Here is a 25,654-nt window from a genome sequence, read left to right as displayed (position 1 = left end):
TGACGACAGACGAAGAGACGGAACTGACAGCTGATGAGAAACATAACCACCCCGTCTGTGCAGGAAGTTACTGCCCCTTGTTTTGTCTTGTTTCCCTTGTCTTTTGCTTGACTGAGCCAGGGATGTCTTCTTTTTTATACTCCTCTAAAGTGAAACAAGGAAACACCATTGTAACTGTGTAATAGCTTTTCTTGTCTTTTCTTTTTTTTTACTTAAAGTGGGATAAAGGAACTCCACTGTAATTGCTCATCTTTTTTTTTTAAAAGTAAAACAAGGAATTGTCCAGTGCAATTCCGAAATATGTTGTTTTTATTAAAGTAAGACAAGAAAACTCCAATGTCATTCTGTGATTGGCTTCATGTCTGCAACATGACTGATTTCATACATACACACACACACACACACACACACACACACACACACACACACACACACATATATATATATATATATATATATATATATATATATATATATATATATACCGTGTGCTTTTGTTGTTGTTTTAATTTATCAATGATTTTTTTTTCTTTCGTGATATGGGTAAGTAATAGTATAATGACTGAAGTGATAAGCATGGGTCAGATGAGTAAGACTTTCATTCTGGGAGCTCAGGAGGTCCGTGGTTCAATTCCCATCAATGCTTGGTGAGTACATGTGGAGACGTTTTCTGGTTTCCCAGGTCCACAGACTCGCTACTGCTTGAACATCTTTGTGCGTAAATGCACATAGACCTTCAAACATGCATGCTATACATGAGAGTGGGTTGGTTTGGTTTTGTTTTCAGACTTATTTTCATTCAGTTTCTACCACTTCAAAAGAAACAATTCATTTTTTGGAGTTGTGGAAATTTGAACATGTCTAGCATACACTCACAAACGGGAGAGGGAGAGAGGGAGAGAGAGAGGGGGGAGAGAGAGAGAGAGAGAACAAGAACAAAACTTTAATCTCCAGGCCTCCAGTCCCTTGAAAGAGGTCAAAAGTACACAATATGGTGATCACGCAGTGACAACAAAATGTAAAATATGTACTAACTTAAACCTGTAGAACAAAAGTGCTTCTTGTGCATAGTAATTTTAACTTTCATCATTGTTGTCACAGAATTCCTGTCGTATCTTCAGGGCATTAAATATATATATATATATATATATATATATATGTATAGAGAGAGAGAGACAGACAGACAGAGACACAGAGAGAGACAGAGACAACAGAGAGACAGAGAGAGGCACAGAGAGACAGATGGATAAAAAGAGACTCCATATGAGTGAGACGTGGATAAGTGAGAGTGAGAGAGTGTCTATGTAGTGTAAGTGTAAGTGTGTGTTTGTGTGTGTGTATGTGCGTGTGTGTGTGCATATGCCTGTGTGTGTGTGTGTGTGTGCATGTGTGTGTGTGTGCATATGCATGCACCTGCTTCTTCACACGTACCCTAGCATTTTTCCACAAGGAAATGTACCACCGACCAAATCAACAATGATCTTTTTTTTTGTTATGCACATAGAGTGATAGCCTAGAGGTAACGCGTCCGCCTAGGAAGCGAGAGAATCTGAGCGCACTAGTTCAAATCACGACGGTACAGTCGTTAATATTTTCTCCCCCCCCACTAGACCTTGAGTGGTGGTCTGGATGCTAGTCATTCGGATGAGATGATAAACCAAGGTCCTGTGTGCAGCATGCACTTAGCGCACGCAAAAGAACCCACGGCAACAAAAGGGTTGTCCCTGGCAAAATTCTGCAGAAAAATCCGCTTCGATAGGAAAAACAAATAAAACTGCACGAAGGAAAAAATACAACAAAAACAACAACAACAACAAAAAATGGGTGGCGCTCCCAGTGTCGCGATGCGCTCTCCCTGGGGAGAGCAGCCCGAATTTCACACAGAGAAATCTGTTGTGACAAAAAAGAGAAATACAATACAATACAATACAACAAACCATTGACATCCTTCCCTCCCTCCCTCCCCCATCATAACCACACACAGCACCCTACCTTCGCCTTGGCCACTTTATCAGTGCTGTCGGAGGCTATGGCAGCCGGCGCCGGAGAATAGTCGGAGCCCGTGGACATGTTGGAGTTGCTGCCCCCTCCGTCCCCTCCCCCTTCCTGCTCTCGGCCGCCCACCACCTCGGGTTTCAGGGGAAGCAGCTGCAGGTTGCAGTCCATGGACTGCTCAGAACTGGAGGACAGCAGGGAGGTCTGGGACGAGGTCTTTGTCGGGTGAGACGACGACTTGCCTGAAAAATGGACATGCTGGCTCCTTAGTCCATGGCCGTGAATGTAGGGGGGAAAAAAATAAAATGTCACATTTTATATCAGCTGTTGAATATAAAGTAGTAGTAGTAGTGGTAGTAGTAGTAGTAGTAGTAGTAGTAAATGTTGGAAAATAAAATGGCACATTTTATATCAAATGTTGAATATAAAGTAGTAGTAGTAGTAGTAGTAGTAGTAGTAGTAGTAGTAAATGTTGGAAAATAAAATGGCACATTTTATATCAAATGTTGAATATAAAGTAGTAGTAGTAGTAGTAGTAGTAGTAGTAGTAGTAGTAGTAGTAATGGCACATTTTATATCAAATGTTGAATATAGAGTAGTAGTAGTAGTAGTAGTCGTAGTAGTAGTAGTAAATGTTGGAAAATAAAATGGCACATTTTATATCAAATGTTGAATATATAGTAGTAGTAGTAAATGTTGGAAAATAAAATGGCACATCTTAACAAATGTTGAATATAATGTAGTAGTAGTAGTAGTAGTAGTAGTAAATGTAGGAAAATAAAATGGCACATTTTATCAAAAGTTGAACATAATGCAGCAGCAGCAGCAGCAGCAGTAGTAGTAGTAGTAGTAGTAGTAGTAGCAGCAGCAACAGTAGTAGTAGTAGTAATAGTAGCAGTTGAAGTAGTAGTAGCAGTAGTAGCAGTTAGAATAATAATCATTATCATCATCAGTAGCATCATCATCCTTTTATTATTATTATTACTAGTATTATCATTTGTATCATTATCATCATCATCATCATCATCATTTTTTTATCATTATTATCATCATCATCATCATCACCATCATCATCATTATTATTATCAATATTTTGATTATTATCATTATCACTGCTACTATCATTATCATCACAATCATTATCGAACCACAAAACCCCTCCCTCCCGACCCCCCACCCCATCACCACCACACAGTCTCCCTCACGCCCCCACCTTTATTCCCCGTCAGCCTCTCCTTGAGCGTCTCCACGTGGCCGAAGGTGGTCAGCTTGGGGGCAGGCTGGGGCTGGGGCGCCGCGGCAGCAGACGAGGTCTGGAACTGGTAGCTGCCGGCGCCGAAGGGGGAGTTGAAAGGGGTGTTGGTGCGGGTGGGAGAGCAGGAGAGGGCGCGGGAGAAGCTGGGAGAGCTGATGCCCTGCGGCTGGTCAATGTGACTGATGCTGTGCACGCGCCGCTGCCGGCAGCAGATGCCGGACATGGGGTGATCGCAGAACCCTGCCTGTGGCTGGTCCCCGTCCGTCGGGGATATGCCTGCAAAGGTAGTGTTGACTGACACTGTGCACCACCTAACACTGACTGAGAGAGGACTGCAAGGGTTAAAAGGGTTACATGTTAAAGGTCCCATAGCTTTTTGCGGCCATGAGGGCCGACAATGAATACATGTTCACTGTGTCAAGGGCTCAGCATAGGAAGACAGCCCAATCCTCTCCTTTCCACCATTTTAACCTTCCTCAGCTGAAGCCAGGTAACCCTTTCACACCTGGGCGGAGTGAGGAAAATCAGAGGAAAGTGCCTTCCCCCCCCAAGGACACAACGCCATGCTGAAACAGGGCCTCCAACCCTGATCACTGGTGAACACTGGATCACAAGTGCAATGCTTTTCCGGTCCTGCTACAGTGGCTCTCACTACACTTCCAGGGTAGTGCAGAATAACAGTGTGTACCCCGAGTACTGATTTATCTGTAACACACGGCTGCTTCCCTTAGACTGAGTGATGACATTTCCATTCAGCATAGGGTATGTTCAGATTCCATTTCTCAATCAGCTGTCTTCTCACTCCGTTTTTAGCTGGTTAGCTTCAGCCTCTACATCGTTCAGTGTTTTCAAGGGAATTTGTCATATTTGGATGATGTTTTGTGTGGTTTTTTTGTGTATGAAGTATGGCTTCAACAGTGCACTCAGCTGTTGTAAGGCTGGTCCACAGAAACTGCAGTGCAGCTGTACTGATGGGGTACAAAGTGTTAAGAGGGTATGGGAAGGGGGATGGGGGTGATGTTTGCCTTTACTGCTATGAGGAATGAGGAATGACCTACATCAGATCCAGTCAAATCCAATCAGATTCTTTATCAGCAAATGAATGGACAAAGGAATGCATTTCCGCTCGCATCTCAACAACACAAAGGGCACACACAGGGCAAATTCAACTCAATATGAGCAAAGCACTCACAAGGCAGTGATATAAGACAATGATAAATACGAGAAATGATTTTTGTAGGAATGTACAAGAGCAACGATGCCTGCACACTGATGTAGAACAACTGATCGCAAATACAATCGATGATACACTCCTTCAGATCGTGACACAGAAGATGTCACTTCCTTTAATGCAGTAAGGAATGAAAACGATGTCTCCTTTACTCTGGTATAAAACGACATCTCCTTTACTACAGTAGCAATGAGAACAATGTCTCCTTTACTATGGTAATAAATGAGAATGACGTCTCCCAAAATACCATGGTAATAAATGAGAATGCATAAATGTAAATGTAAAAGCGTTTCTTTTACTATGGTGATAAAAGACAATGACGTTTCCTTTACCATGGTGATGAATGAGAATGACGTTTCCTTTACTATGGAGATAAAAGAGAATGACGTTTCCTTTACTATGGCGAGGAATGAGAATGACATTTCCTTTACTACGGTGATGAAAGAGAATGGTATTTCCTTTACAATTGTGGGGAAAGAGAATGACGTTTCCTTTACTATGGTGATCAAACAGAATGACATTTCCTTCACTATGGTGATGAGTGAGAATGACGTATCCTTTACTATGGAGATAAATGAGAATGACGCTTCCTTTACTATGGTGATAAAACAGAATGACAATTCCTTCACTATGGTGATGAATGAGAATAGTGTTTCCTTTACTATGGTGATGAAAGAGAATGACGTTTCCTTTACTATGGTGATGAAAGAGAATGACGTTTCCTTTACTATGGAGATGAAAGAGAATGACGTTTCCTTTACTATAGTGATGAAAGAGAATGACGTTTCCTTTACTATGGAGATGGATGAGAATAACGTTTCATTTACTGTGGTGATGAATGAGAATGACGTTTCATTTCATTTACTATGGAGATGAATGAGAATGACGTTTCATTTACTATGGAGATGAATGCGAATGACGTTTCCTTTACTATGGTGATAAAAGAGAATGACGTTTCCTTTACTATGGTGATGAATGAGAATGACGTTTCTCTGATTTCCTGTTTCTGTCTATCTGTCTGTGTATCTCAATCGTCACCATCGAACGTTGGTTGAATTTTTCCCTTCCCTGCTGTGAGCTATGAGCTCCAAGCAAGTTTTCAACAAAAACAACACAGGTGTACAGATGTATATACACAATATCTATCTATCTATCTATCTATATATATATACAGATATATATATATATATATATATATGTGTGTGTGTGTGTGTGTGTGTGTGTGTGTATAACAATTGTGGATAGACGTTAAACAATGAACACACACACACACACACACACACACACACACACACAATCTCTTCAGCTGCCTTTAAACTTACTTCTGTCTTGGATAAATCTAGGTATACCGACAGACACACACATATGTATTTTTTTTCAGTGAGTGTATTATCAACATGTACCTGTGTAACCAGAGGACTGGGATTTGCTGGGCTTGGAGCCGCTTTTCTTCTTCTTCAGCGTCCCTTTCTTTCCTGATGGGGACCCCAGCAGGCCCTGTCCAGAGGGGAACAAAACAAAATCACACCCATTTTCAACATTTTCTACCACTTCTGTCAAAACAAAAGCAATATTTACTGGACTCAATGAATGACTCACAACAAGTACACAATTTACCTAAATTCTGATAATGTTATGGTTCAAATGAATAGTCTTCTTCTTCTGCGTTCGTGGGATGCAACCTTATGTCCACTTGTGTGTACGAGTTGGCTTTTACGTGCATCACTGGTTTTATCACGCCATGTAGGCTAGCCATACAGGCAACCATATTCTGTGTTCAGGGGTATAAAGATGGAGAGAAAAAAAAAGATTAGTCTAAATCTGCAGAGATAAATGAAGTTTTATTACAGGGCAACAGAGCTTGCTGACATGCCGTCAGTGCAATCACATTGCTAACCATGATGTGTTATGCTGCACCGAGTTGCACTGGCGTGTAGGGTAGGTATGCCTAACTGCGAACGATCCAGTCGAGGCGACCAGCTTAACTCACTCAGTACGGCCAGTCCTCTCTTCTCCTCTACACAGACCCCTCGGATGTCCAGTGGGTGTCTCAATGACCCAACCTTTAGCTTCCGTCGTCAGAATTGTGGTATTCTTTGTCAACATTCACGTCTTCAGTATAAGAGCCTTCCGCTTGCAATATTTTGATGATGGTAATTGGGGTGAAACGCTGTTAACGTCGTCTCTTTCGCCGTTCGTATGGAAAGAGTTAACGTGTGTACTGTAAAGATAACATGTCGTGCGATAGTCACGAAGTAGTTCTTTTGTTTTTGTAGGCTTTCTCCAACTGGCTGCACCATGAAAAATTCGTCTGCTAATTCTTTTCAACATTTTGTCGTCGTTTGAAATAGCAAGGGTGCTTGGGGATAAATGCGAACGGGCAAGTCTAATTGCGAACGACGGCTTTGGGTACACGTAGACAGTTAAAACAGAAACACGTCTTTAACTCAGAAGACATAAAATATTATTGGATCATTGCACCAGACTGTTGTAATGTCGGTTTTGATCACACATGCACACAAACACACATTTAGACATTTAAACATACACACCCCACACTGCACACAAACACACCCTTTTGAGAGTGCTCAGTAACTGTGCAGCGTCGTTCGCAAATAAACTCACGGCAAGATATCCTATGGTCTTATTGCAAACGACACTATTCTGCAGATACCTGTCAAAACTGACGTTCTGATCTGTCACCAGTATGCTTTCTTAAATTCTCCCAGCACTGGTAATGCGCATTCAACGTATCTGATCAAATCAACTATTTTAAACTGTGTTAAATTTCAAGTCCTGCAACTTGCTTCCATTAAGTTTTTCATTTTAAGAGCACGTTTGTAATCTTGGTCGGCAGTGGTACGCGAAGAGAAGAAAGAGCGCAGAAATAGCCAGAAATCGCTGTTTGACTGATTCTTGGAAATGAATATTCATTAAGGTAATAGAAAAAAGGCCAAAGCAGACGCTGAATTGTGAAATGCAACAGTTGAGAACGCTTCGAAGTGGGACGGTATACGAATCGTTCGCAATTACACGCTGTTCGCAATTACCCATACCTACCCTACAGTGTTGTTCAACGTTCGTATCAAAACAGGGGAGAGCATGTTGTCAGAATGCAGCTCCACCCACTCCTGTAAATAGATTTACTGTTGGGAAGCTTTTTGTTGTTGTTGTTGGTTTGTTTTGGGGGGTTTTTTTGGTGTTTTTTTTTTTTGGGGGGGGGGGTTTTTTTTTTGTTTGTTTTTTTGGTTTTGTTTGTGTTTGGTGGTGTGTGTGTGTGTTTGTGTTTTTTTTATTGTTGTTTTTTGTTGTTGTTTTTTGTTGTTGTTTTTCTTGTTGTCTTTTGTTTGTTTTTTTCTCGTTGTTGCCAGGGACAACTCTCTCGTTGCTGTGGGTTCTTTAACAAGTGCGAATGCATGCTGCACACAACACTTCACTTTACTGCCTCATCCAAAAGACTAGCACACACACTCGGCCTACAGGAAGTGGAGAGGGGGAGTGAAAACCCTGGCCCGTTGTATATGAATCAAGACTCAGGACCCTTGCTTCCTAGTCCAGCGCTTTAACCGCTGGGCCACCACCACCCCTATCTCCCCCAAATCCTGCAGCTGCCTGCATTCCCAACGTCACTGGAACACTGTCCGCGAACTTGCAGCAAAATGCAGAGAGCTAAACACGCACAGCTCTTTACGAACATGACATCAACGTGCCACACATTGACTGATTTGCTAGTTATCAATGGCAGTGTGAAAATGAAAACATAACAATACTGGCTACACACATGATGAAAAAAAAAATGCCAATACAAAAACTGACTCAGTAATACAGAAGTACCCATGCAATTCTGACAACAACAGCTATCAATAATTATACACACCGCAAAGTTTTCTTTGCCTTCATCTTCCTGCATTCTTCGACGCTGTTCCTCTTCAAACTGTTTGACCTGAAACAGATCAGTTCAGCAGTTTTACATCGTTTTGTTCTTGTTTATTTGTTTGTTTGCTTAGTATCTGAAACCCTGGTTTTATTCAGCAGCTTTACTCTAGAATCTCTTTAAAAAAAAAAAAACCTCTTCTAGTACTTCCTGTCCCTATCTACAAACCCAGCCATTATTTCATGCTCACAACAACAACAACAACAAAAAACAACAACAAAAACAAAAGAAACTAAGTTTCAAGCAATACACAAAAATCAAGCAATATCTGCGTGAGAAACAGCAGCTGTGTTATCAACAAAACGGCATATATTTTAAATGTTTTTTTTGTTCATTTTATTTTATTTTATTTTTTCATGAAATATACACAGACAGACGCAGAGATGATAAAGACACAGGCATAGAGACAAACAAAATCAAATAAATACACGTGCAAACCACCCGGAGACAAGTACAGAGGGACGTGACCAAGCGAGAGAAATAGGAAGCGGAAAAACGGGGGAGCTGGAGAGGTACAAAGATGGAAAGAAAAAGATAGTTGGGGGTAAAAGAGTGTATGTGGTATGTGTGTGTGGGTGTGTGTGTGATGTGTGTGTGTGCATCTGTGTGTGTGTGTGTGTGTGTGTGTGTGTGATGTGTGATGTGTGATGCGTGTGTGTGCATGTGTACATGTGTGGGTGTGTGTGTGTGTGTGTGTGTGTGTGTGTGTGTGTGTGTGTTGTGTGTGGGGGGAGGGAGGGGGGAGGGGGGAGGGGAGGGGGTTGTATGTGAGTGTGTGTAAGTATGTGTGTGTGTGAGGGGCGGGGGTGTATGTGTATGTGTGTGTGGGGTGTATATATGTGTGTGTGAGGGGAGTGTATGTGTGGGGGGGGGGCGGGGGCGGGGTATGTGTGTGTGTGTGGGGAGGGGTGTATATATATATATATATATATATATATATATATATATATATATATATATATATATATATATATATGTATGTGTGTGTGTGTGTGTGTGTGTGTGTGTGTGTGTGTGTGTGTGTCTTTCTTTTTCTCTGCGTCTCACCCCATACATGCATACCTTCTGCATGTTTATGGGTGAACAGCATGTATTCCTATGAACTGATGCTTATCTTCACACATCTTTACCATAACCACTAAACCCTTCATGAATATTCTTCTCATTCATAACCTTCATGAATACGCAATGCACTTTGTTTGAGCTAGAAACAAAAATAGGAAAGAAAGGCGGGCAGGCAGGCATGCAAACATACAGACAAACGGACAGAGGATGAACAAAACCAACCCTGTATTTATGAGGGAAAAGATTAAACATGTGTCAGCTGTTCTTCACTAAACATCCAGGCAAATAAAATAAGAAAACTGAAAAAAGAAAAAAGAAAAAAAAAAACGGGGTGTGGGGAGAATGCGAACGAGAGACAGACAGACAAACTGACAGATAGACATATAGAGACAGAGAGACACAGAGACAGACAGGCAGACAAACAGAGAGACAGACAGAGAGAGACAGAGAAAGACACACCGAATAAGAGAGAGAGAGGGGTGGGGGCAGACAGTCAGAGACAGAGACTGGGAGACAGAGAGAGAGAGAGAGGGGGGGGAAGAGACAGAGACAGAGAATGAGAGAGGCAGACAGACAGACAGACAGATAGTCAGACAGACAGACAGACAGGCACAAAGCAAGCAACAAAAAGACAGAGAAACAGAGAGAAAAACACAGAGAGAGGTGAATAGAGAGACAGACAGAAGAGAGTCGAAGCACACAGAGAAAGACAGAGAAAGACACGGGGTGAGAAACAGAGAAACTGATACAGACACTGACAGACAACAAACACAGACACAGATAACATACACAGACAACAGACAGAGACAACAGACACGGACAGACAACAGAGACAACAGACAAAGACAACAGAGACAACAGTCACATACTCAGACAACACAGACAACAGACAGACACACAGACAACAGACAGGGACCACAGACACAGACACGGACCACACATACAACAGACACAGAGACAACAGACACACAGACAACAGAGACAACAGAGACAACAGACAAAGACAACAGAGACAACAGTCACATACTCAGACAACACAGACAACAGACAGACAGACACAACAGACAACAGACAGGGACCACAGACAACAGACACAGAGACAACAGACACACAGACAACAGAGACAACAGACAGAGACACAGACAACAGATACAGACAACAGACAGAGACCACAGACAACAGACACAGGCACACAACAGACACAGACACAAAACAGACACAGACAACAGACACAGAGACAACAGAGACACAGACAACAGACACAGAGACAACAGAGACACAGACAACAGACACAGACAACAGAGAGACAGACACAGATGACAGACAAATGACACACACAAAAGACAATAGACACAAACAACAGAACACAGACAACAGACACAGACAGAGAGACAGACACAGACTACAGAGATAGACAAAAGACACACACAACAGACAACAGACAGCAGACACAAACAACAGAACAGAGACATCAGACAGAAAAACAGACAACAGACACAGTTAACAGACAGAGACACACACAGAGGGAGGTGGCGAGAGTGGGTCAGGGAGTTGAGGAAGGGGAGGAGGGGCGGGGGCGAGCAGACGAAAAATAGAGAGCACCCCTTTACCTTTCACATTTATTTCATAATACGAGCCTGTCTGCAATATGTGATTGCCGCGCGTGGGAATGAACAACCTGATAGTTTTGCTGAACTCACAGGGAAACCGGCGCACTGGCATTTCCATTACCCAGTGTAATGTGGTCATGATTTGCCGTAAGCAAAGGTTGAAAAGCTTTAAATGATTCTCTTCTTGAGCCTCCGCGTTTTCTGGGGACTTTGGTGGTGGACAACACGCACGCACGCATACACACACGCGCGCACGCGCACACACACGCACGCACGCACGCACACACACACATGCACGCACACACGTATATACGTATATACACACGCATACGCACGCACACACTCACACATACACGCACGCTCACACACACACGCACGTACGTACACGTACACGCATACGTACACACACACAACACACACACACACACACACACACACACACACACACACACACACACACACACAAATACATACACGCGCGCACACACACCTCTTAAAACGTGCACACAAAATTAATGTGCGTGCATGTGTGCCCATTCACACGCATGCATAAAGCATACACAAACACACAGACTGACGGACAGACAGAAAGAGATACAGTATGACAGCGATACCCAGACTGCCACAGCTCGATAATCTTTCTTCTTACATCGATCGCTCCTGCTGTGATTCTATCGAGAGCTATATAGACATTTTCATTACGATCATTCGAAAGAACATCTGCAACATGCTGCCAGAGAGAGAGACAGAGACAGAGAGAGGGAGACAGACAGACAGAAAGACAGAAAACATGAGACTAAGAGCGTGTAGTATTAGTAATAGTTGTAGTAGTAGTCGTCATTGAAATAACAGAGAACAGGAACCATCGTATTTCACATCAGACCACTGACGCAGGACAGTGTTATGAGCAACAGATGCTCCCTGTCCCTGTAGATCTCTCTCTCTCTCTCTCTGAGTTCTGAGTTCTCTCTCTCTCTCTCTCTCTCTCTCTCTCTCTCTCTGTTCTCTCTCTCTCTCTCTGTCTTTCACATAATGTGTCTATCTGTCCATATCCCTATTACCCTGTCGCCTTATTTGCTGCCTTTTATGTCTCTTACATCTGTGTTTAAAATTTTATCGTTACTTTTCTGTGTTAATTTCACTTGAATCATTCATGTGTAGCATTCATGCTAGGGTTTTGTTGTTGTTTTTCCCTTGGTGTGTGTGTGTGTGTGTGTGTGTGTGTGTGTGTGTGCGCTCGCTCGCTCGCGCGTGCGTGTGTGCGTGTGTGTGTTACTCGCTTCCGTTCCGTACAGATGTGAGCGATGTTGTGTCTCAGTTTGACGCTGTTATACTCGTACATTATACATGTATTAAGTATTCAGTATAACTACATTTATATGCGTACATGTTTGTGTGTCTCTTACAACAACGGCAGATGTGTAAGTCGGCCAAAGTGCTAATATCTCCACCGTTGGAAAATAAAGATTCATTCATTCATTCATTCATTCATCTCTCTCTCTCTCTCCTCTCTCTCTCTCTCTCTCTCTCTCTCTCTCTCTCCCCGAAATTGAAACCACGAAAGATGAGGAGAAGATCATTGATTCTGTCCTCTTTTTGACGGTTCTACCCTAAAAAAAAAAAAATGTACTCCTCCGTCACAGACGCTGTTATAATTATCTCTCAGCGCCATCTTCTCCATTACCGACATCAGCTGCTGAGCAACCTCCACCTTGGTTTACTACAGATGATGGAGGGTAACAGAGAACAAAAACCTTCGTATTTCACATCAGACCACTGACGCAGGGTAGTGTTGTGAACAGGGGAATATACGCTAGACGCTCCCCCCCCCCCCCAAACCCCCACCCCCACCTCCACTTCTACAAACCCATCTTGCGCACACCCTCAACACACACTCTCTCTCTCTCTCTCTCTCTCTCTCTCTCTCCCCTCTCATTCCCCGAAATTGAAACCACAAATGACAAGGGGAACATTATTGATTCTGTCCTCTTTTTGGCGGTTCTACCCAAAAAACGTATGTCTGAGTCTCTTTCTTGTCTGTCGACCTTACAGTGTGGGCCATTTCGCATTTTCAAAGTCTCCTTCATCGTAGACGCTGTTAAATCTCTCTCAGCGCCACCGTCTCCATTACCGACATAAGCTGCGAAGCAACACAAGCAACTTTCACCTTGCTTTACTACAGATGACTGAGAGGTGTCTTTCTTCTGGCATCAAATTCCAGTGTTCATGTCTGGGTGAGCCAATGTGATGACTGGTGATGGTCGTGTTTAGTATTCCATGTTTGAGAGAGAGAGAGAGAGAGAGAGAGAGAGAGAGAGAGAGAGAGAGAGAGAAGGTGAGACAGAGACAAAAAGACAGACAGACAGAAACAGATATACAGAGACAAAGAGAGAAATAGAGCGAGAAAGAGAGAGGCAGGAAAGGAGACACAGAAACACGACAGACACAGACATATATTAGGATCCAGCACATATTAATATGGTAATGATGAAAATACAGAAACACTCACATGCATGGGCACACACACACACACACACACACACACACACACACACACACACAGACACACACACACACACACACAAGCAGAGAGAGAGAGAAGGGGGGGGGGTAGTCAGATGGAGAGTGAACAAGTGTCTTTTTGCAAAAACAGAAAATGAGAACCTTCTACTACTGCTCAGCGTAATGATATGAATTCGAACCAACTCAGTCCAGTATTGGGTTGCACCAACCCCCCTCCACCCCAGTTCACTTCTTACTCCCACCCCCAGCCTCTACCAAAACCAAAACCACAAATGATGAGGTGGTGGCCATTGATTTTGTCCTTCTCTTCTCAAGGAAATCAATACAAATTTAAACCAGGGGTTCTCCCCCCCCACCCCCACCCCAAAAAAAAATCTATCTACGTCTGGGCCTCTTCCTTGTCTGTCGACCGTACGGCGTGGGCCATTTCACATTTTCAAAGTCTCCTTCATCGTAGACGCTGTTAAATCTCTCTCAGCGCCACCGTCTCCATTACCGACATCAGCTGTGAAGCAACACAAGCAACTTTCATCTTCCTTTACTACAGATGACTGAGAGGCGTCTTTCTTCTGGCATCAAATTCCTGTGTTCATGTCTGGGTGAGCTAATGTGATGACTGGTGATGGTCGTGTTTAGTATTCCGTGTTTGAGAGAGGGAGAGAGAGAGAAGGTGAGACAGAGACAAAAAGACAGACAGACAGAAACAGATATACAGAGACAAAGAGAGAAATAGAGCGAGAAAGAGAGAGGCAGGAATGGAGACACAGAAACACGACAGACACAGACATATATTAGGATCCAGCACATATAAATATGGTAATGAAGAAAATAATACAGAAACACTCACATGCATGGGCACACACACACACACACACACACACACACACACACACACACACACAAGCAGAGAGAGAGGGGGGGGGTAGTCAGATGGAGAGTGAACAAGTGTCCTTTTGCAAAAACAGAAAATGAGAACCTTCTACTGCGTAATGTTATGAATTCGAACCAACTCAGTCCAGTATTGGGTTGCACCAACCCCCCTCCACCCCTGTTCACTTCTTACTCCCACCCCCAGCCTCTACCAAAACCAAAACCACAAATGATGAGGAGGTGGCCATTGATTTTGTCCTTCTCTTCTCAAGGAAATCAATACAAATTTAAACCTGGGGTTCTCCCCCCCAAAAAAAAAATATCTACGTCTAGGCCTCTTCCTTGTCTGTCGACCGTACGGCGTGGGCCATTTCACATTTTCAAAGTCTCCTTCATCGTAGACGCTGTTAAATCTCTCTCAGCGCCACCGTCTCCATTACCGACATCAGCTGCGAAGCAACACAAGCAACTTTCACCTTGCTTTACTACAGATGACTGAGAGGTGTCTTTCTTCTGGTATGAAATTCCAGTGTTCATGTCTGGGTGAGCTAATGTGATGACTGGTGGTGGTCGTGTTTAGTATTCCGTGTTTGAGAGAGGGAGAGAGAGAGAAGGTGAGACAGAGAGAGAGAGAGAAACAGACAGACAGAGACAGCTACAGAGAACGAGAAAGAAATAGCGAGGCAGGAATGCAGACACAGAAACACGGCAGACACAGACATATGTTGGGATCCAGCACATAATTATAAATATGGTAATGATGAAAATAATACAAAAACACTCACATGCATGGGCACACACACACACACACACACACACACACACACACACACACACACACACACACATGCACGCACGCACGCACAGAGAGAGAGAGAGTCAGAGACGGAGAGTGAACAAGTGTCTTTTCTCAGAAACAGAAAATGAGAAGCCTCTACTACTGCTTAGCGTAATGTTATGAATTCGAACCATCTCAGACCAGTATTGGTCTGCCGCCCTCCCCCCCACCCCCACATTCCCCTCCTCGACCCCCCACCCCCACCCCCCACGCCCCCACCCCCACCCTCGACCACCCTTCACTTCTTACTCCCACCCCGAACCTCTACCAAAACTACAAATGATGAGGTGGTGGCCATTGATTTTGTCCTTCTCTTCTCAAGGAAATCAATACAAATTTAAACCTGGGGTTTTCCCCCCAAAAAAACTATCTACGTCTGGGCCTCTTCCTTGTCTGTCGACCGTACGGCGTGGGCCATTTCACATTTTCAAAGTCTCCTTCATCGTAGAGGTTGTTATATCTCTCTCAGCGCCACCGTCTCCATTACCGACATCAGCTGCGAAGCAACACAAGCAACTTTCATCTTGCTTTACTACAGATGACTGAGAGGTGTCTTTCTTCTGGTATGAAATTCCAGTGTTCATGTCTGGGTGAGCTAATGTGATGACTGGTGATGGTCGTGTTTAGTATTCCGTGTTTGAGAGAGGGAGAGAGAGAGAAGGTGAGACAGAGACAAAAAGACAGACAGACAGAAACAGATATACAGAGACAAAGAGAGAAATAGAGCGAGAAAGAGAGAGGCAGGAATGGAGACACAGAAACACGACAGACACAGACATATATTAGGATCCAGCACATATAAATATGGTAATGAAGAAAATAATACAGAAACACTCACATGCATGGGCACACACACACACACACACACACACACACACACACACACACACACACACACACACACAAGCAGAGAGAGAGAGGGGGGGGGTAGTCAGATGGAGAGTGAACAAGTGTCTTTTTGCAAAAACAGAAAATGAGAACCTTCTACCACTGCTCAGCGTAATGATATGAATTCGAACCAACTCAGTCCAGTATTGGGTTGCACCAACCCCCCTCCACCCCCCTTCACTTCTTACTCCCACCCCCAGCCTCTACCAAAACCAAAACCACAAATGATGAGGAGGTGGCCATTGATTTTGTCCTTCTCTTCTCAAGGAAATCAATACAAATTTAAACCTGGGGTTCTCCCCCCCAAAAAAAAAAAATATCTACGTCTGGGCCTCTTCCTTGTCTGTCAACAGTACGGCGTGGGCCATTTCACATTTTCAAAGTCTCCTTCATCGTAGACGCTGTTAAATCTCTCTCAGCGCCACCGTCTCCATTACCGACATCAGCTGCGAAGCAACACAAGCAACTTTCACCTTGCTTTACTACAGATGATGGAGAGGTGTCTTTCTTCTGGTATGAAATTCCAGTGTTCATGTCTGGGTGAGCTAATGTGATGACAAAGAGAGAGAGTGTGTGTGTGTGAGAGTGAGAGAGAGGGAGAGAGAGACAGACAAACGGACAGATAGACAGACAGACCAGACAGACAGGCAGAGACAGACAGACAGAAAGATAGGCAGAGAGAAAGAGAGAAGGGGAGACAGAAAGAAGGAGAATGAATGAATGAATGAATGAATGGTTTATTCATATATAGGCCATTGCCCCTCATGAAAGGGTGTCAGAAAAAAAAAACATATTTGAGAAGAAAATATCATACTTTGTCACGTAGCTAAGTAGTACACAGCAGATAAATAACACACGCCTATTTAACTAAACTCAATAAAGCAATTGTGTCATCAGAAGTGGCACAAGCTTAATAAATTAATTTTACGACGTAAGAGTGGATCGAAGCTTAAACGCTTTGTACAGATAAATTGAGAAATTTCTGACAGTTTGTTCGTGTGTAGATGCCATAAGTAGCGATAATCTAAACTGACTAGGGAACTTAAAAAATTTCAAATGTATTCTTAAGTTATACACAACAGGACAGGACAGAACAAAGTAGGACATAATAAATCAGATTCATCACGTACTTTATAACGGTGACTATGTTCTGCAATTTCCGAAATACCAAGTCTAAATCTAGTCATTGTATACTTTAATTGTTTATCTATATTCATCAATAAATTGGTTTTGACATCGGGTATAGTACAAAAGGTTTTATAGGCATTAAATCTTTCACTGTTGTTAACATGGAAATCCCATTCATGCCATCTACAAAAAATAAGTCTTTCTTTAAAAGTCCGAAGAAACTCATCAATCCCCTCTACACCTTAAGACATACCCAAATCCAAACATAAACAGTTTACAGCGTATATCTGTAGCCCAGTTTCTTTTGCCACGCGCATCAAGATCAAATAACATTTTATAGGCTTTGTGAGGCAGTCTAGACTCATGCATTCTCAGTAACTTTAACCAATACTTAATGCATTTTATACCTGAATTTATATAGATAGGATATCTGTTTGTTTCCCCGTATATCAAATCATTGGGAGTTCACTCTTCTACGCCTAAGAATTTCTTGAGTGCAAATAAATGTATCTTTTCGCACTGAAACGCAGCTTTACCGAGTCCCCATAATTCGGCACCATATTGGACTATTGACAGAAAGAGGGAGGGAGAGAGAGAGAGAGACAAACAGATATATATATATATATATATATATATATATATATATATATATATATATGAAGAGAGAAAGAGAGAGAGTGTGTGTGTGTTCAAATTTCTGTCAAGATGTTAGAATTACACGCAACTGGTAAGGACAGAAGAATCAACTGTTCGATGTTCGTGTGTTGTATGCTCAAGAAGGCGATGGAGAACAGCAGACAGGGGAGGGAGGGATTAAAAACTTTCTGAATTTTAGACTCGTGTGTGTGGGGGGGGGTGGGGGGGGGGGGGTTGAGGGTGTGGCTGTTTGTGTGAGAGAGAGGGGGGGGGGAGGCGGGGGGGGGAGTGGGGGGGGAGGAGAATTGAGACAGTCTGTCTGCCTGAAGCAGCACATACTCAGCATTCACAGCAGACTTTCTTCCTGATTGTCATCTTCTTCTGTTTGGTTGTTGTTTTTTTTCCCTCCCACTGCTTCTTCTTCTTCTCCTGCTCCTGCTCCTCCTCCTCCTTCTCCTGCTCCCCCTCCTTCTTCTTCTTCTCCTCCTCATCCTCCCCCTCCTTCTTCTTCTCCTCCTCCACCTCCCCCTCCTCCTTCTTCTTCTCCTTCTCTATTGCCTTACGGGTACAAAAAGTTGTTTTTTTTTTAATAAATAAAATATATAAATAAAAATGAAAACTCTTTCATCTGATGTCTGCCTTTCCATCATATAACGGCTAACTTGTTAGTTTGTGCGTGTGTGCGTGCGCGTGCGTGCGCGCGCGCGCGTGTGTGAGTGTTTGTGTGTGTGTTCAAGTGCGTGCGTATGTGTGTATGCGCATGTTCGTGCGTCTATGTCTATATGACTGCGCCTTTGTTCGGTGTCTGCGTGTGCGCATGTGAGTATGCGCGCCCGGTTGTGTGTGTGTGTGTGTGTGTGTGTGTGTGTGTGTGTGTGTGTGTGTGTGTGTGCGTGCGTGCGTGCGTGTGTGTGTGTATGTGTGTGTGGTGTGTGTGTGTGTGTGTGTGTGTGTGTGTGTGTGTGTGTGTGTGTGTGTGTGTGCGTGTGTATGCGTGTGTGCGCCCGCCCGCGCGCGTTTTGTGTGTGTGTGTGTGTGTGTGTGTGTGTGTGTGCTGCTTACTTTTAATAATGTCTTGTTTCGTGCGACGTAGGCCCAATCATTATGTGTCGGGGGCTGTGTGAATATTATAACAAAAAGCGTGCTTTTCAATTATCTTCAGAAAATAAAAGAAAACCTGCCTCCTCCTTGTCTTGTCTCTTTCTCTACTTATTTCGCCTTGCTCTTCTTGGCAGACTATGCCCACCAGCCCTGCCCATACCCGCTAAACTCTTTTTCATCTGTGGACGTTTTATTTTTATTTCTTTTTTTTTTTTTTTTTTTTTTTTCGCTGTCTATTCTTTCTCTCTGAAGACATCTCTCTCTCTCTCTCTCTCTCTCTCTCTCTCTCTCTCTCTCTCTCTCTCGTGTGTGTGTGTGTGTGTGTGTGTGTGTGTGTGTGTGTGAGTGCATGCGCGCAAGCGCTCCCGCGTGTATATCTGTCAGAACAACCCCCCTCTCTCTCCCACTCTCTCTCTCATGTGTGTGTGTGTGTGTGTGTGTGTGTGTGTGTGTGTGTGCGTGTGTACATGCGCGCCAGCGCTCCCGCGTGCATGTCTGTCAACCCGCCCCCCTCTCTCTCTCTCTCCCTCTCTCTTTCTGTCTCTCTCTCTCTTCTCCACTTGGAACAGGGGAGGGGTTGGAGAGGGTGGGTTTCCCGTAAAAATGAGGAGTAATTTCCCTTGGGTCAGTTATGCAAGGGGAAGCCATTTGTAGACAAATTTAATTCTTCGGGGCATGTTTTGGTGTGGTTGTTTTTTGGTTTTTATTTGTTTGTTGTTGTTTTTTTGTTTTTTTTTGCTTTTTTGTTTATTTTCTCCTTCATTTATTTTCATTTCGTATTCGATGGAGCAGCCGTGAAATGGAGCGAACAGATCTCTCTCGTGCCTGCATTAACCCACTTTCTGACTTGAATTGCTCTCTCTCTCTCTCTCTCTCTCTCTCTCTCTCTCTCTCTCTCTCATTCACACACACACACACTCTCTCTCTCTCTCTCTCACGCACACACACACAAACACACTCTCTCTCTCTCTCACTCACGCACACTCTCTCTCTCTCTCTCTCTCTCTCTCTCTTTCTCTATCATCTCTATCGTTCTGGGTGTCTGTATGTGTGTCTGTTCGTTTCTCCCTGTCTTTTTTCGTCTCCCCTCTTTCTCTCTCTATCCACTTCTCTCTTTCTCTCTCTATGTGTGTGTGTGTGTGTGTGTGTGTGTGTGTGTGTGTCTGTGTCTGCGCCTGTGTCTGCTCTGTCTCTGTGTGTCTGTGTCTGTGTATGTCTGTGTGACTAGTAATACAGGTCAATGGTGCGAATGCGTGATTGTGTGTGTATGTATGTGTGAATATGTATGTACATGTGTCTCAGAGTCTTTGTGGCTGCCTGTGTCCGTACTTGTTTGTCTGTCTGTCTGTCTCTCCTTAACACCTTCTCTCCAATATATAACAACAACAACAACAAAAAGGCTGACCACTCATGATGTGCTTGCATGTCTCGTCTTGTTATTCAATGCCCCCTTCTCGTTATTTCATAACGAGATTTCTGAAAACCTCTCTGAACAAAAGAATGAAGAAGTAAACGAACGAACAAACACACACACACACACTCTCTCTCTCTCTCTCTCTCTCTCTCTCTCTCTCTCTCTCTCTCTCTCTCTCACACACACACACACACACACACACACACACACACACACACACACACACACACACACACACACACACACACACAGTTTCCCCCATAAAACTGGTCATTTAGTTTTTCCACCTGTTTTTTCTCTGTCTCTCATACTGTGCTTGTAAGCCCAAATTAGTGGGCTCCATAATGGCTTGTTTTATGTGAATACGTAAAATGAATAAAGAAAGAAAGTAAGAAAGAAAGAAAGAAGAAGTGGGAACGAAATAAAGAAAGGGGGGAAAAAAGAAAGAAACAAATACAGAAAGAATGAAACACTGTTGGAAAGAAAGAATATAAAAGAAAAAGAAAGAGAGAGCGTGTGTGAATGAACAAAAGAAAGAAAAAAAAGCAACAGAGAACATCTTAATAATGAAATGTTATTTGATATATTGGTAGATGGGGGGAGGGGCCAGGGGGGAGGGCAGGGGGGGGGGAATAATGATAGAGAAGGGGTAGAGAAGGAGGGATGAGGAGAAAGAGAGATAGACAGACAGACAGACAGACAAACATATGGAGGAGGAAACAGAGATGCACGCGCGCGAGTGCGCACAATTACACACACACACACACACACACACACACACACACACACACACACACACAAACTTTCCCCCATTAAACTGGCTGTTTTTCTCTGTCTCTCATACTGTGCTTGTAAGCCCAAATTAGTGGGCTCCATAATGGCTTGTTTTATGTGAATACGTAAAATGAATAAAGAAAGATAGTAAGAAAGAAAGAAAGAAGAAGACGAAACGAAATACAGAAAGGGGGAAAAAAGAAAGGAACAAATACAGAAAGAATGAAACACTGTTGGAAAGAAAGAATATAAAAGAAAAAGAAAGAGAGAGCGTGTGTGAATGAACAAAAGAAAGAAAGAAAAAGCAACAGAGAACATCTTCATTATTTGATATATTGGTAGATGGGGGGGGGGGAGGGGCCAGGGGGGAAATAATGATAGAGAAAGGCTAGAGAAGGAGGGAGGAAGAGAAAGAGAGACAGACAGACAGACATATAGAGGAGACAGAGAGAGAGAGAGAGAGAGAGAGGAGGGAAGGAGATATAGAGAGAGACAGACAGACAGACAGCCACAGACACAGAGAGAAAAAGAAAGAGAGAATATGTGTTTGTGTGTGTGTGTGCATAAGAGAGACAGACAGAGAAAGACACACAGAGAGACAGAGACAGAGAGACAAAGATAGAGACAGAGACACAGAGAGAGACGGGTACATTTCGACTAATGGCCTTGCCCTTGCTGCTACATTTCAAAATCGTGTGGGGTTTGGTTTTGTTTTTGGTTGTTTTTTGTTGTTGTTGTTGTTTTGTTTTGTTTTTGATTTTGTTTTTTTCTTTCTTTGTTTGTTTGTCAAATGAGGGTTTGAGAGCTGACAAAAACCAAAAGTGAGAGATAGAGAAGGAGAGGGAGTGAGAGAGAGAGGACACTTCCTCTCCACCCACCCGCCCTTTCTCCCCCCCCCCTTCCACCCAACCACCCTCACCTGTTATGAAAGCCTTTGTCTCTCTGCTTGGGGTGGGGGTAGGGGTAGGGGTGGTCCCAGGGTAAAGGAACGAGAGGGGTGATTTCCCCTGGGAGAGGCCCCCATTAAGGATGAGGCCAGCTGCTTTTTATTGTTACTGAAAGAAAAAAGAAAAAAAAAACCTCTGTGTGTGTGTGTGTGTGTGTGTGTGTGTGTGTGTGTGTGTGTGTTTCTCTGTGTGTGTGTGTGTGTGTGTGTGTGTATGTGTGTGTGTATTTCTGTGTGTGTGTGAATGGCTTTGCCAGCTCTGCAACACGTGCTGTTATGGTTGTTCGTATCATTTTTTTTTCTTTCTTTCTTTCTTTCTTTTTTTTCTTTTTTCTTTTTTTTTTTTTTTTTTTTTTTTTTGTCTTTTGTTGTTGTTTTTTTGTCCACTTCTTTATTGAGTTTTTGATTTCCTTTACTTCCTTCGTCATTTTTTGTTGTTGTTTTTTTGTTTTTTGTTGGTTTTTTTTCCTTTTTTTCACTCTTTCATTAGTCATTCTTTATTTCTATTTCTTTTCCATTTCATTCTTGCTCTGTTCTTCCTTTTTTTCCTTCGGGGTTTTTTTTTGTTTTTGTTTTTTTGTTTTGTTTTGTTTTGTTTGTTTGGTTGGGTTTTTTTGGGGTGGGGTTGTTGGTTTTTTTTTTGGTCCTTTCTTCCCTCCCTCCCTCCCTTATCTCTCTTCTTTTCTTTCTTCTGTTTTACTCTTAATTTCTGTGTTCTTTTCTTTTGTTCTTCTTTTTTTCTTTCTTTTTTTTTCTCTCTTTTCTGCATATTTCTTTCTTTCTCTTTTGTGTTGGGGGAAGGAGTTTTGTGTTCGAGGGAGGTGGCTAAGGGTGGAGGGGCAGAAGAAGAAGAGGAGGGGGAGGGTGGGGGAGCGGGAGGTGTTGGGGGTGGGGGTGGGGGGAAGGGGGCATGGGTGTAGCAGGTGCATCTGTCGGTGGGTTAAGAGAAGAGGCGTGATGGGTGGGGGACTGGGGGGTGCTGGAGGGGGGAGGGGCGGAGGGGCGCAAGAGAACAAGGCTGTACCCCCGTGTGTGTGTGTGTGTGTGTGTGTGTGTGTGTGTGTGTGTGTGTGTGTGCGTGCGATATAAATATATATTATACATAGAGAGATAGACACACAGAGCCAGGAAGGGAGGCACACAGAGGGGACCCTGCCTGGTGTGGAAGTCACAGCACTGTGTTCGAAGCAGAAAGTTAAAAAAAAAAATATATATATATATATATATTTCTTGTAAAAGAAAATAACAGTTCATCATAAAATGGTAGCAATAAATTCACACACAGAGATACAGACAGACAGAGAGGGAAATGACGACGTCTTTAATGTTCGGGCATCAAAACAGCAAACATAGATCCACATCTTATACAAGCGGCCGTGAGGAAAAAAAAAAATTCCCGACTTGGTAATGATGCGTTCTACGTTTCGATGAGTGGACAATAAAAACTGCTGCGAAGAGAAAGATGGGAAGAGAAAGCGAGGGAGAGCGAGAGTGACAGACAGAGACAGAGACAGACAGACAGAGAGAGACAGAGAGACAGACAGAGACAGACAGACAGAGACAGAGAGACAGAGACAAAAAAAAACAGAGAGACAGACAGAGACACAGGCAGAGACAGACAGACAGACAGCCAGAGCCAGGGGACAAAGAGACAGACAGAGACACAGACAGAGACAGATAGACAGAGAGCCAGAGAACCAGAGCCAGAGACAGACAGAGACACAGGCAGAGACAGACAGAGACAGACAGAGAGGCAGAGAACCAGAGACAGACAGAGACAGACAGACAGAGAGGCAGAGAACCAGAGACAGACAGAGACACAGGCAGAGACAGACAGACAGATAGCCAGATAGCCAGAGACAGACAGAGAATGGGAAAGTGTGAATGCTCATGAGAGGAAAAGAGAGGAAGGCGGGAGAGGGTGAGAAAGAATGAGAGACAGACAAACAGGCACAGAGAGAGACAGAGAGGGGGAGGGAGAGAGTGAGAGGGAGAGAGAGAGAGACAGAGGGAGAGTGTGAATGAGAGAGTGTAACTAAGAGAAAGAGATTGAGATGCAGGGATGGAGAAGGGGGTGGGGGCGGAGACATAAAGAGAGAGCGACAGGGGGCAAGAGAGGAAGAGAGAGGGAGAGAGACAGAGACAGAGAGAGACAGAGAGAGAGAGAGAGGAAGTGTGTGTACTGAGAGAAAGAGAGACAGAGGCATACAGAGAGACAAAGAGACAGAGACAGACAGAGAAAGACAGAGACAGAGAGACAGAGACAGACAGACAGAAAGAGAGACAGAGAGAGACATACACACACAGAGACAGAGACATACAGAGAGAGATAGAGACACAGAGACAGAGACAGAGACAGAGAGACAGAGACAGACAGACATAGAGAAAGACAGAGACAGACAGACAGACACACAGACAGAGAACAATGAGCAGACGTCATGAAAGGACGAGAAACGGGGTCAACAATTGTTCGGCAATGAGACGTTGTCTTTTTACTGTGCAGTCATCCAATAAAAAAAAAAAAAGCGCTCAAGTACAAAAAAGATATCCAAAAAATAAAACAAAATTGAAAAAAAAAAAAAAACCTTTCTTTGTTATTTTCTTTCTCTTTTTTTTCTCCTTTTTTTTGTTTAATCAAGCAGCTCTCTTCAAAGTGTATCGCTGTCTGGTATATTAATAACAGCGAAGCCCTATGTGTATGCCGTTATCTATCTAGTTTTGATTGCTAGAGGCCAAGCGAAAACTGGTTGTGAAAATCGTTTTGTCTGCTACATCATATATCGAGAGAGTGAACGGTCAAAAGCGAATAACGGCTGAGAACTCTTTTTTTGTGTTTAAATGAGATGAAAGCACTTTTTTTTTTCTTTTTTCTTTTTTTTTTTCTTTTTTTTTTTTTTAATTTAGCAAAGAGGGTGGGGGGGTGGGGTGGGGGGGGGGCAGGAGAGCAAATAATGCCTGCTGCTTCGGATGTATAGTTTTCATGATAAAAGCAATATTGGCTGTGAACGTGTTTTTTTTCTCTACAATATCAGATGTATAGTTTGGATGGAGAATGGTTTTGATGGTGTGTGTGTGTGTGTTATATCAGCTGTTAATTTTTTTTTTTTTTTTTTTTTTTTTTTTTTTTTTTTTGTCGGCTGTATCGTATGAATAGTTTTAATCCTTGAAGCGAATATTGGTTGTGATTTTTCTTTGTCTGTAAACGCAATAACGGTTCTGTGTGTGTGTGTGTGTGTGTGTGTGTGTGTGTGTGTGTGTGTGTGTGTGTGTGTGTGTGTGTGTGTGTGTGTGTGTTCAATACCAAATAAACAAAATTAATGATGAAGGCGCATACTGGGTGTAACACACTCTCTCTCTCTCTCTCTCTCTCTCTCTCTCTCTCTCTGTGCGGGGGGTAGGTCGTCAGACTGTCACATCAAATGTGTAGTTTAGACGGAGGAGGCGAA

At 43.2% G+C, this 25,654-nt stretch overlaps 1 protein-coding gene across 1 annotated transcript in view; it reads right to left on the bottom strand.

Moving 5' to 3' along the window:
- Window positions 1–25,654, bottom strand: part of LOC143283477 (uncharacterized) — an 82,026-nt gene that overhangs the window by 15,985 nt on the left and 40,387 nt on the right. Inside the window, exons 4-7 of the mRNA XM_076589717.1 lie at window positions 8,359–8,424; window positions 5,885–5,978; window positions 3,209–3,526; window positions 1,993–2,237 (exon numbers count right to left, since the gene is read on the bottom strand). Coding sequence (XP_076445832.1) covers window positions 1,993–2,237; window positions 3,209–3,526; window positions 5,885–5,978; window positions 8,359–8,424 — 723 coding nt within the window. The remainder of the gene's footprint in view (window positions 1–1,992; window positions 2,238–3,208; window positions 3,527–5,884; window positions 5,979–8,358; window positions 8,425–25,654) is intronic.

This window comes from Babylonia areolata, chromosome 6 (genome assembly GCF_041734735.1).
Source record: "Babylonia areolata isolate BAREFJ2019XMU chromosome 6, ASM4173473v1, whole genome shotgun sequence".
NCBI lineage: Eukaryota > Metazoa > Mollusca > Gastropoda > Neogastropoda > Buccinidae > Babylonia > Babylonia areolata.
The sequence above is the reverse complement of the archived record's forward strand: the minus strand, read 5'-3'. Positions and strand labels throughout refer to the sequence as shown.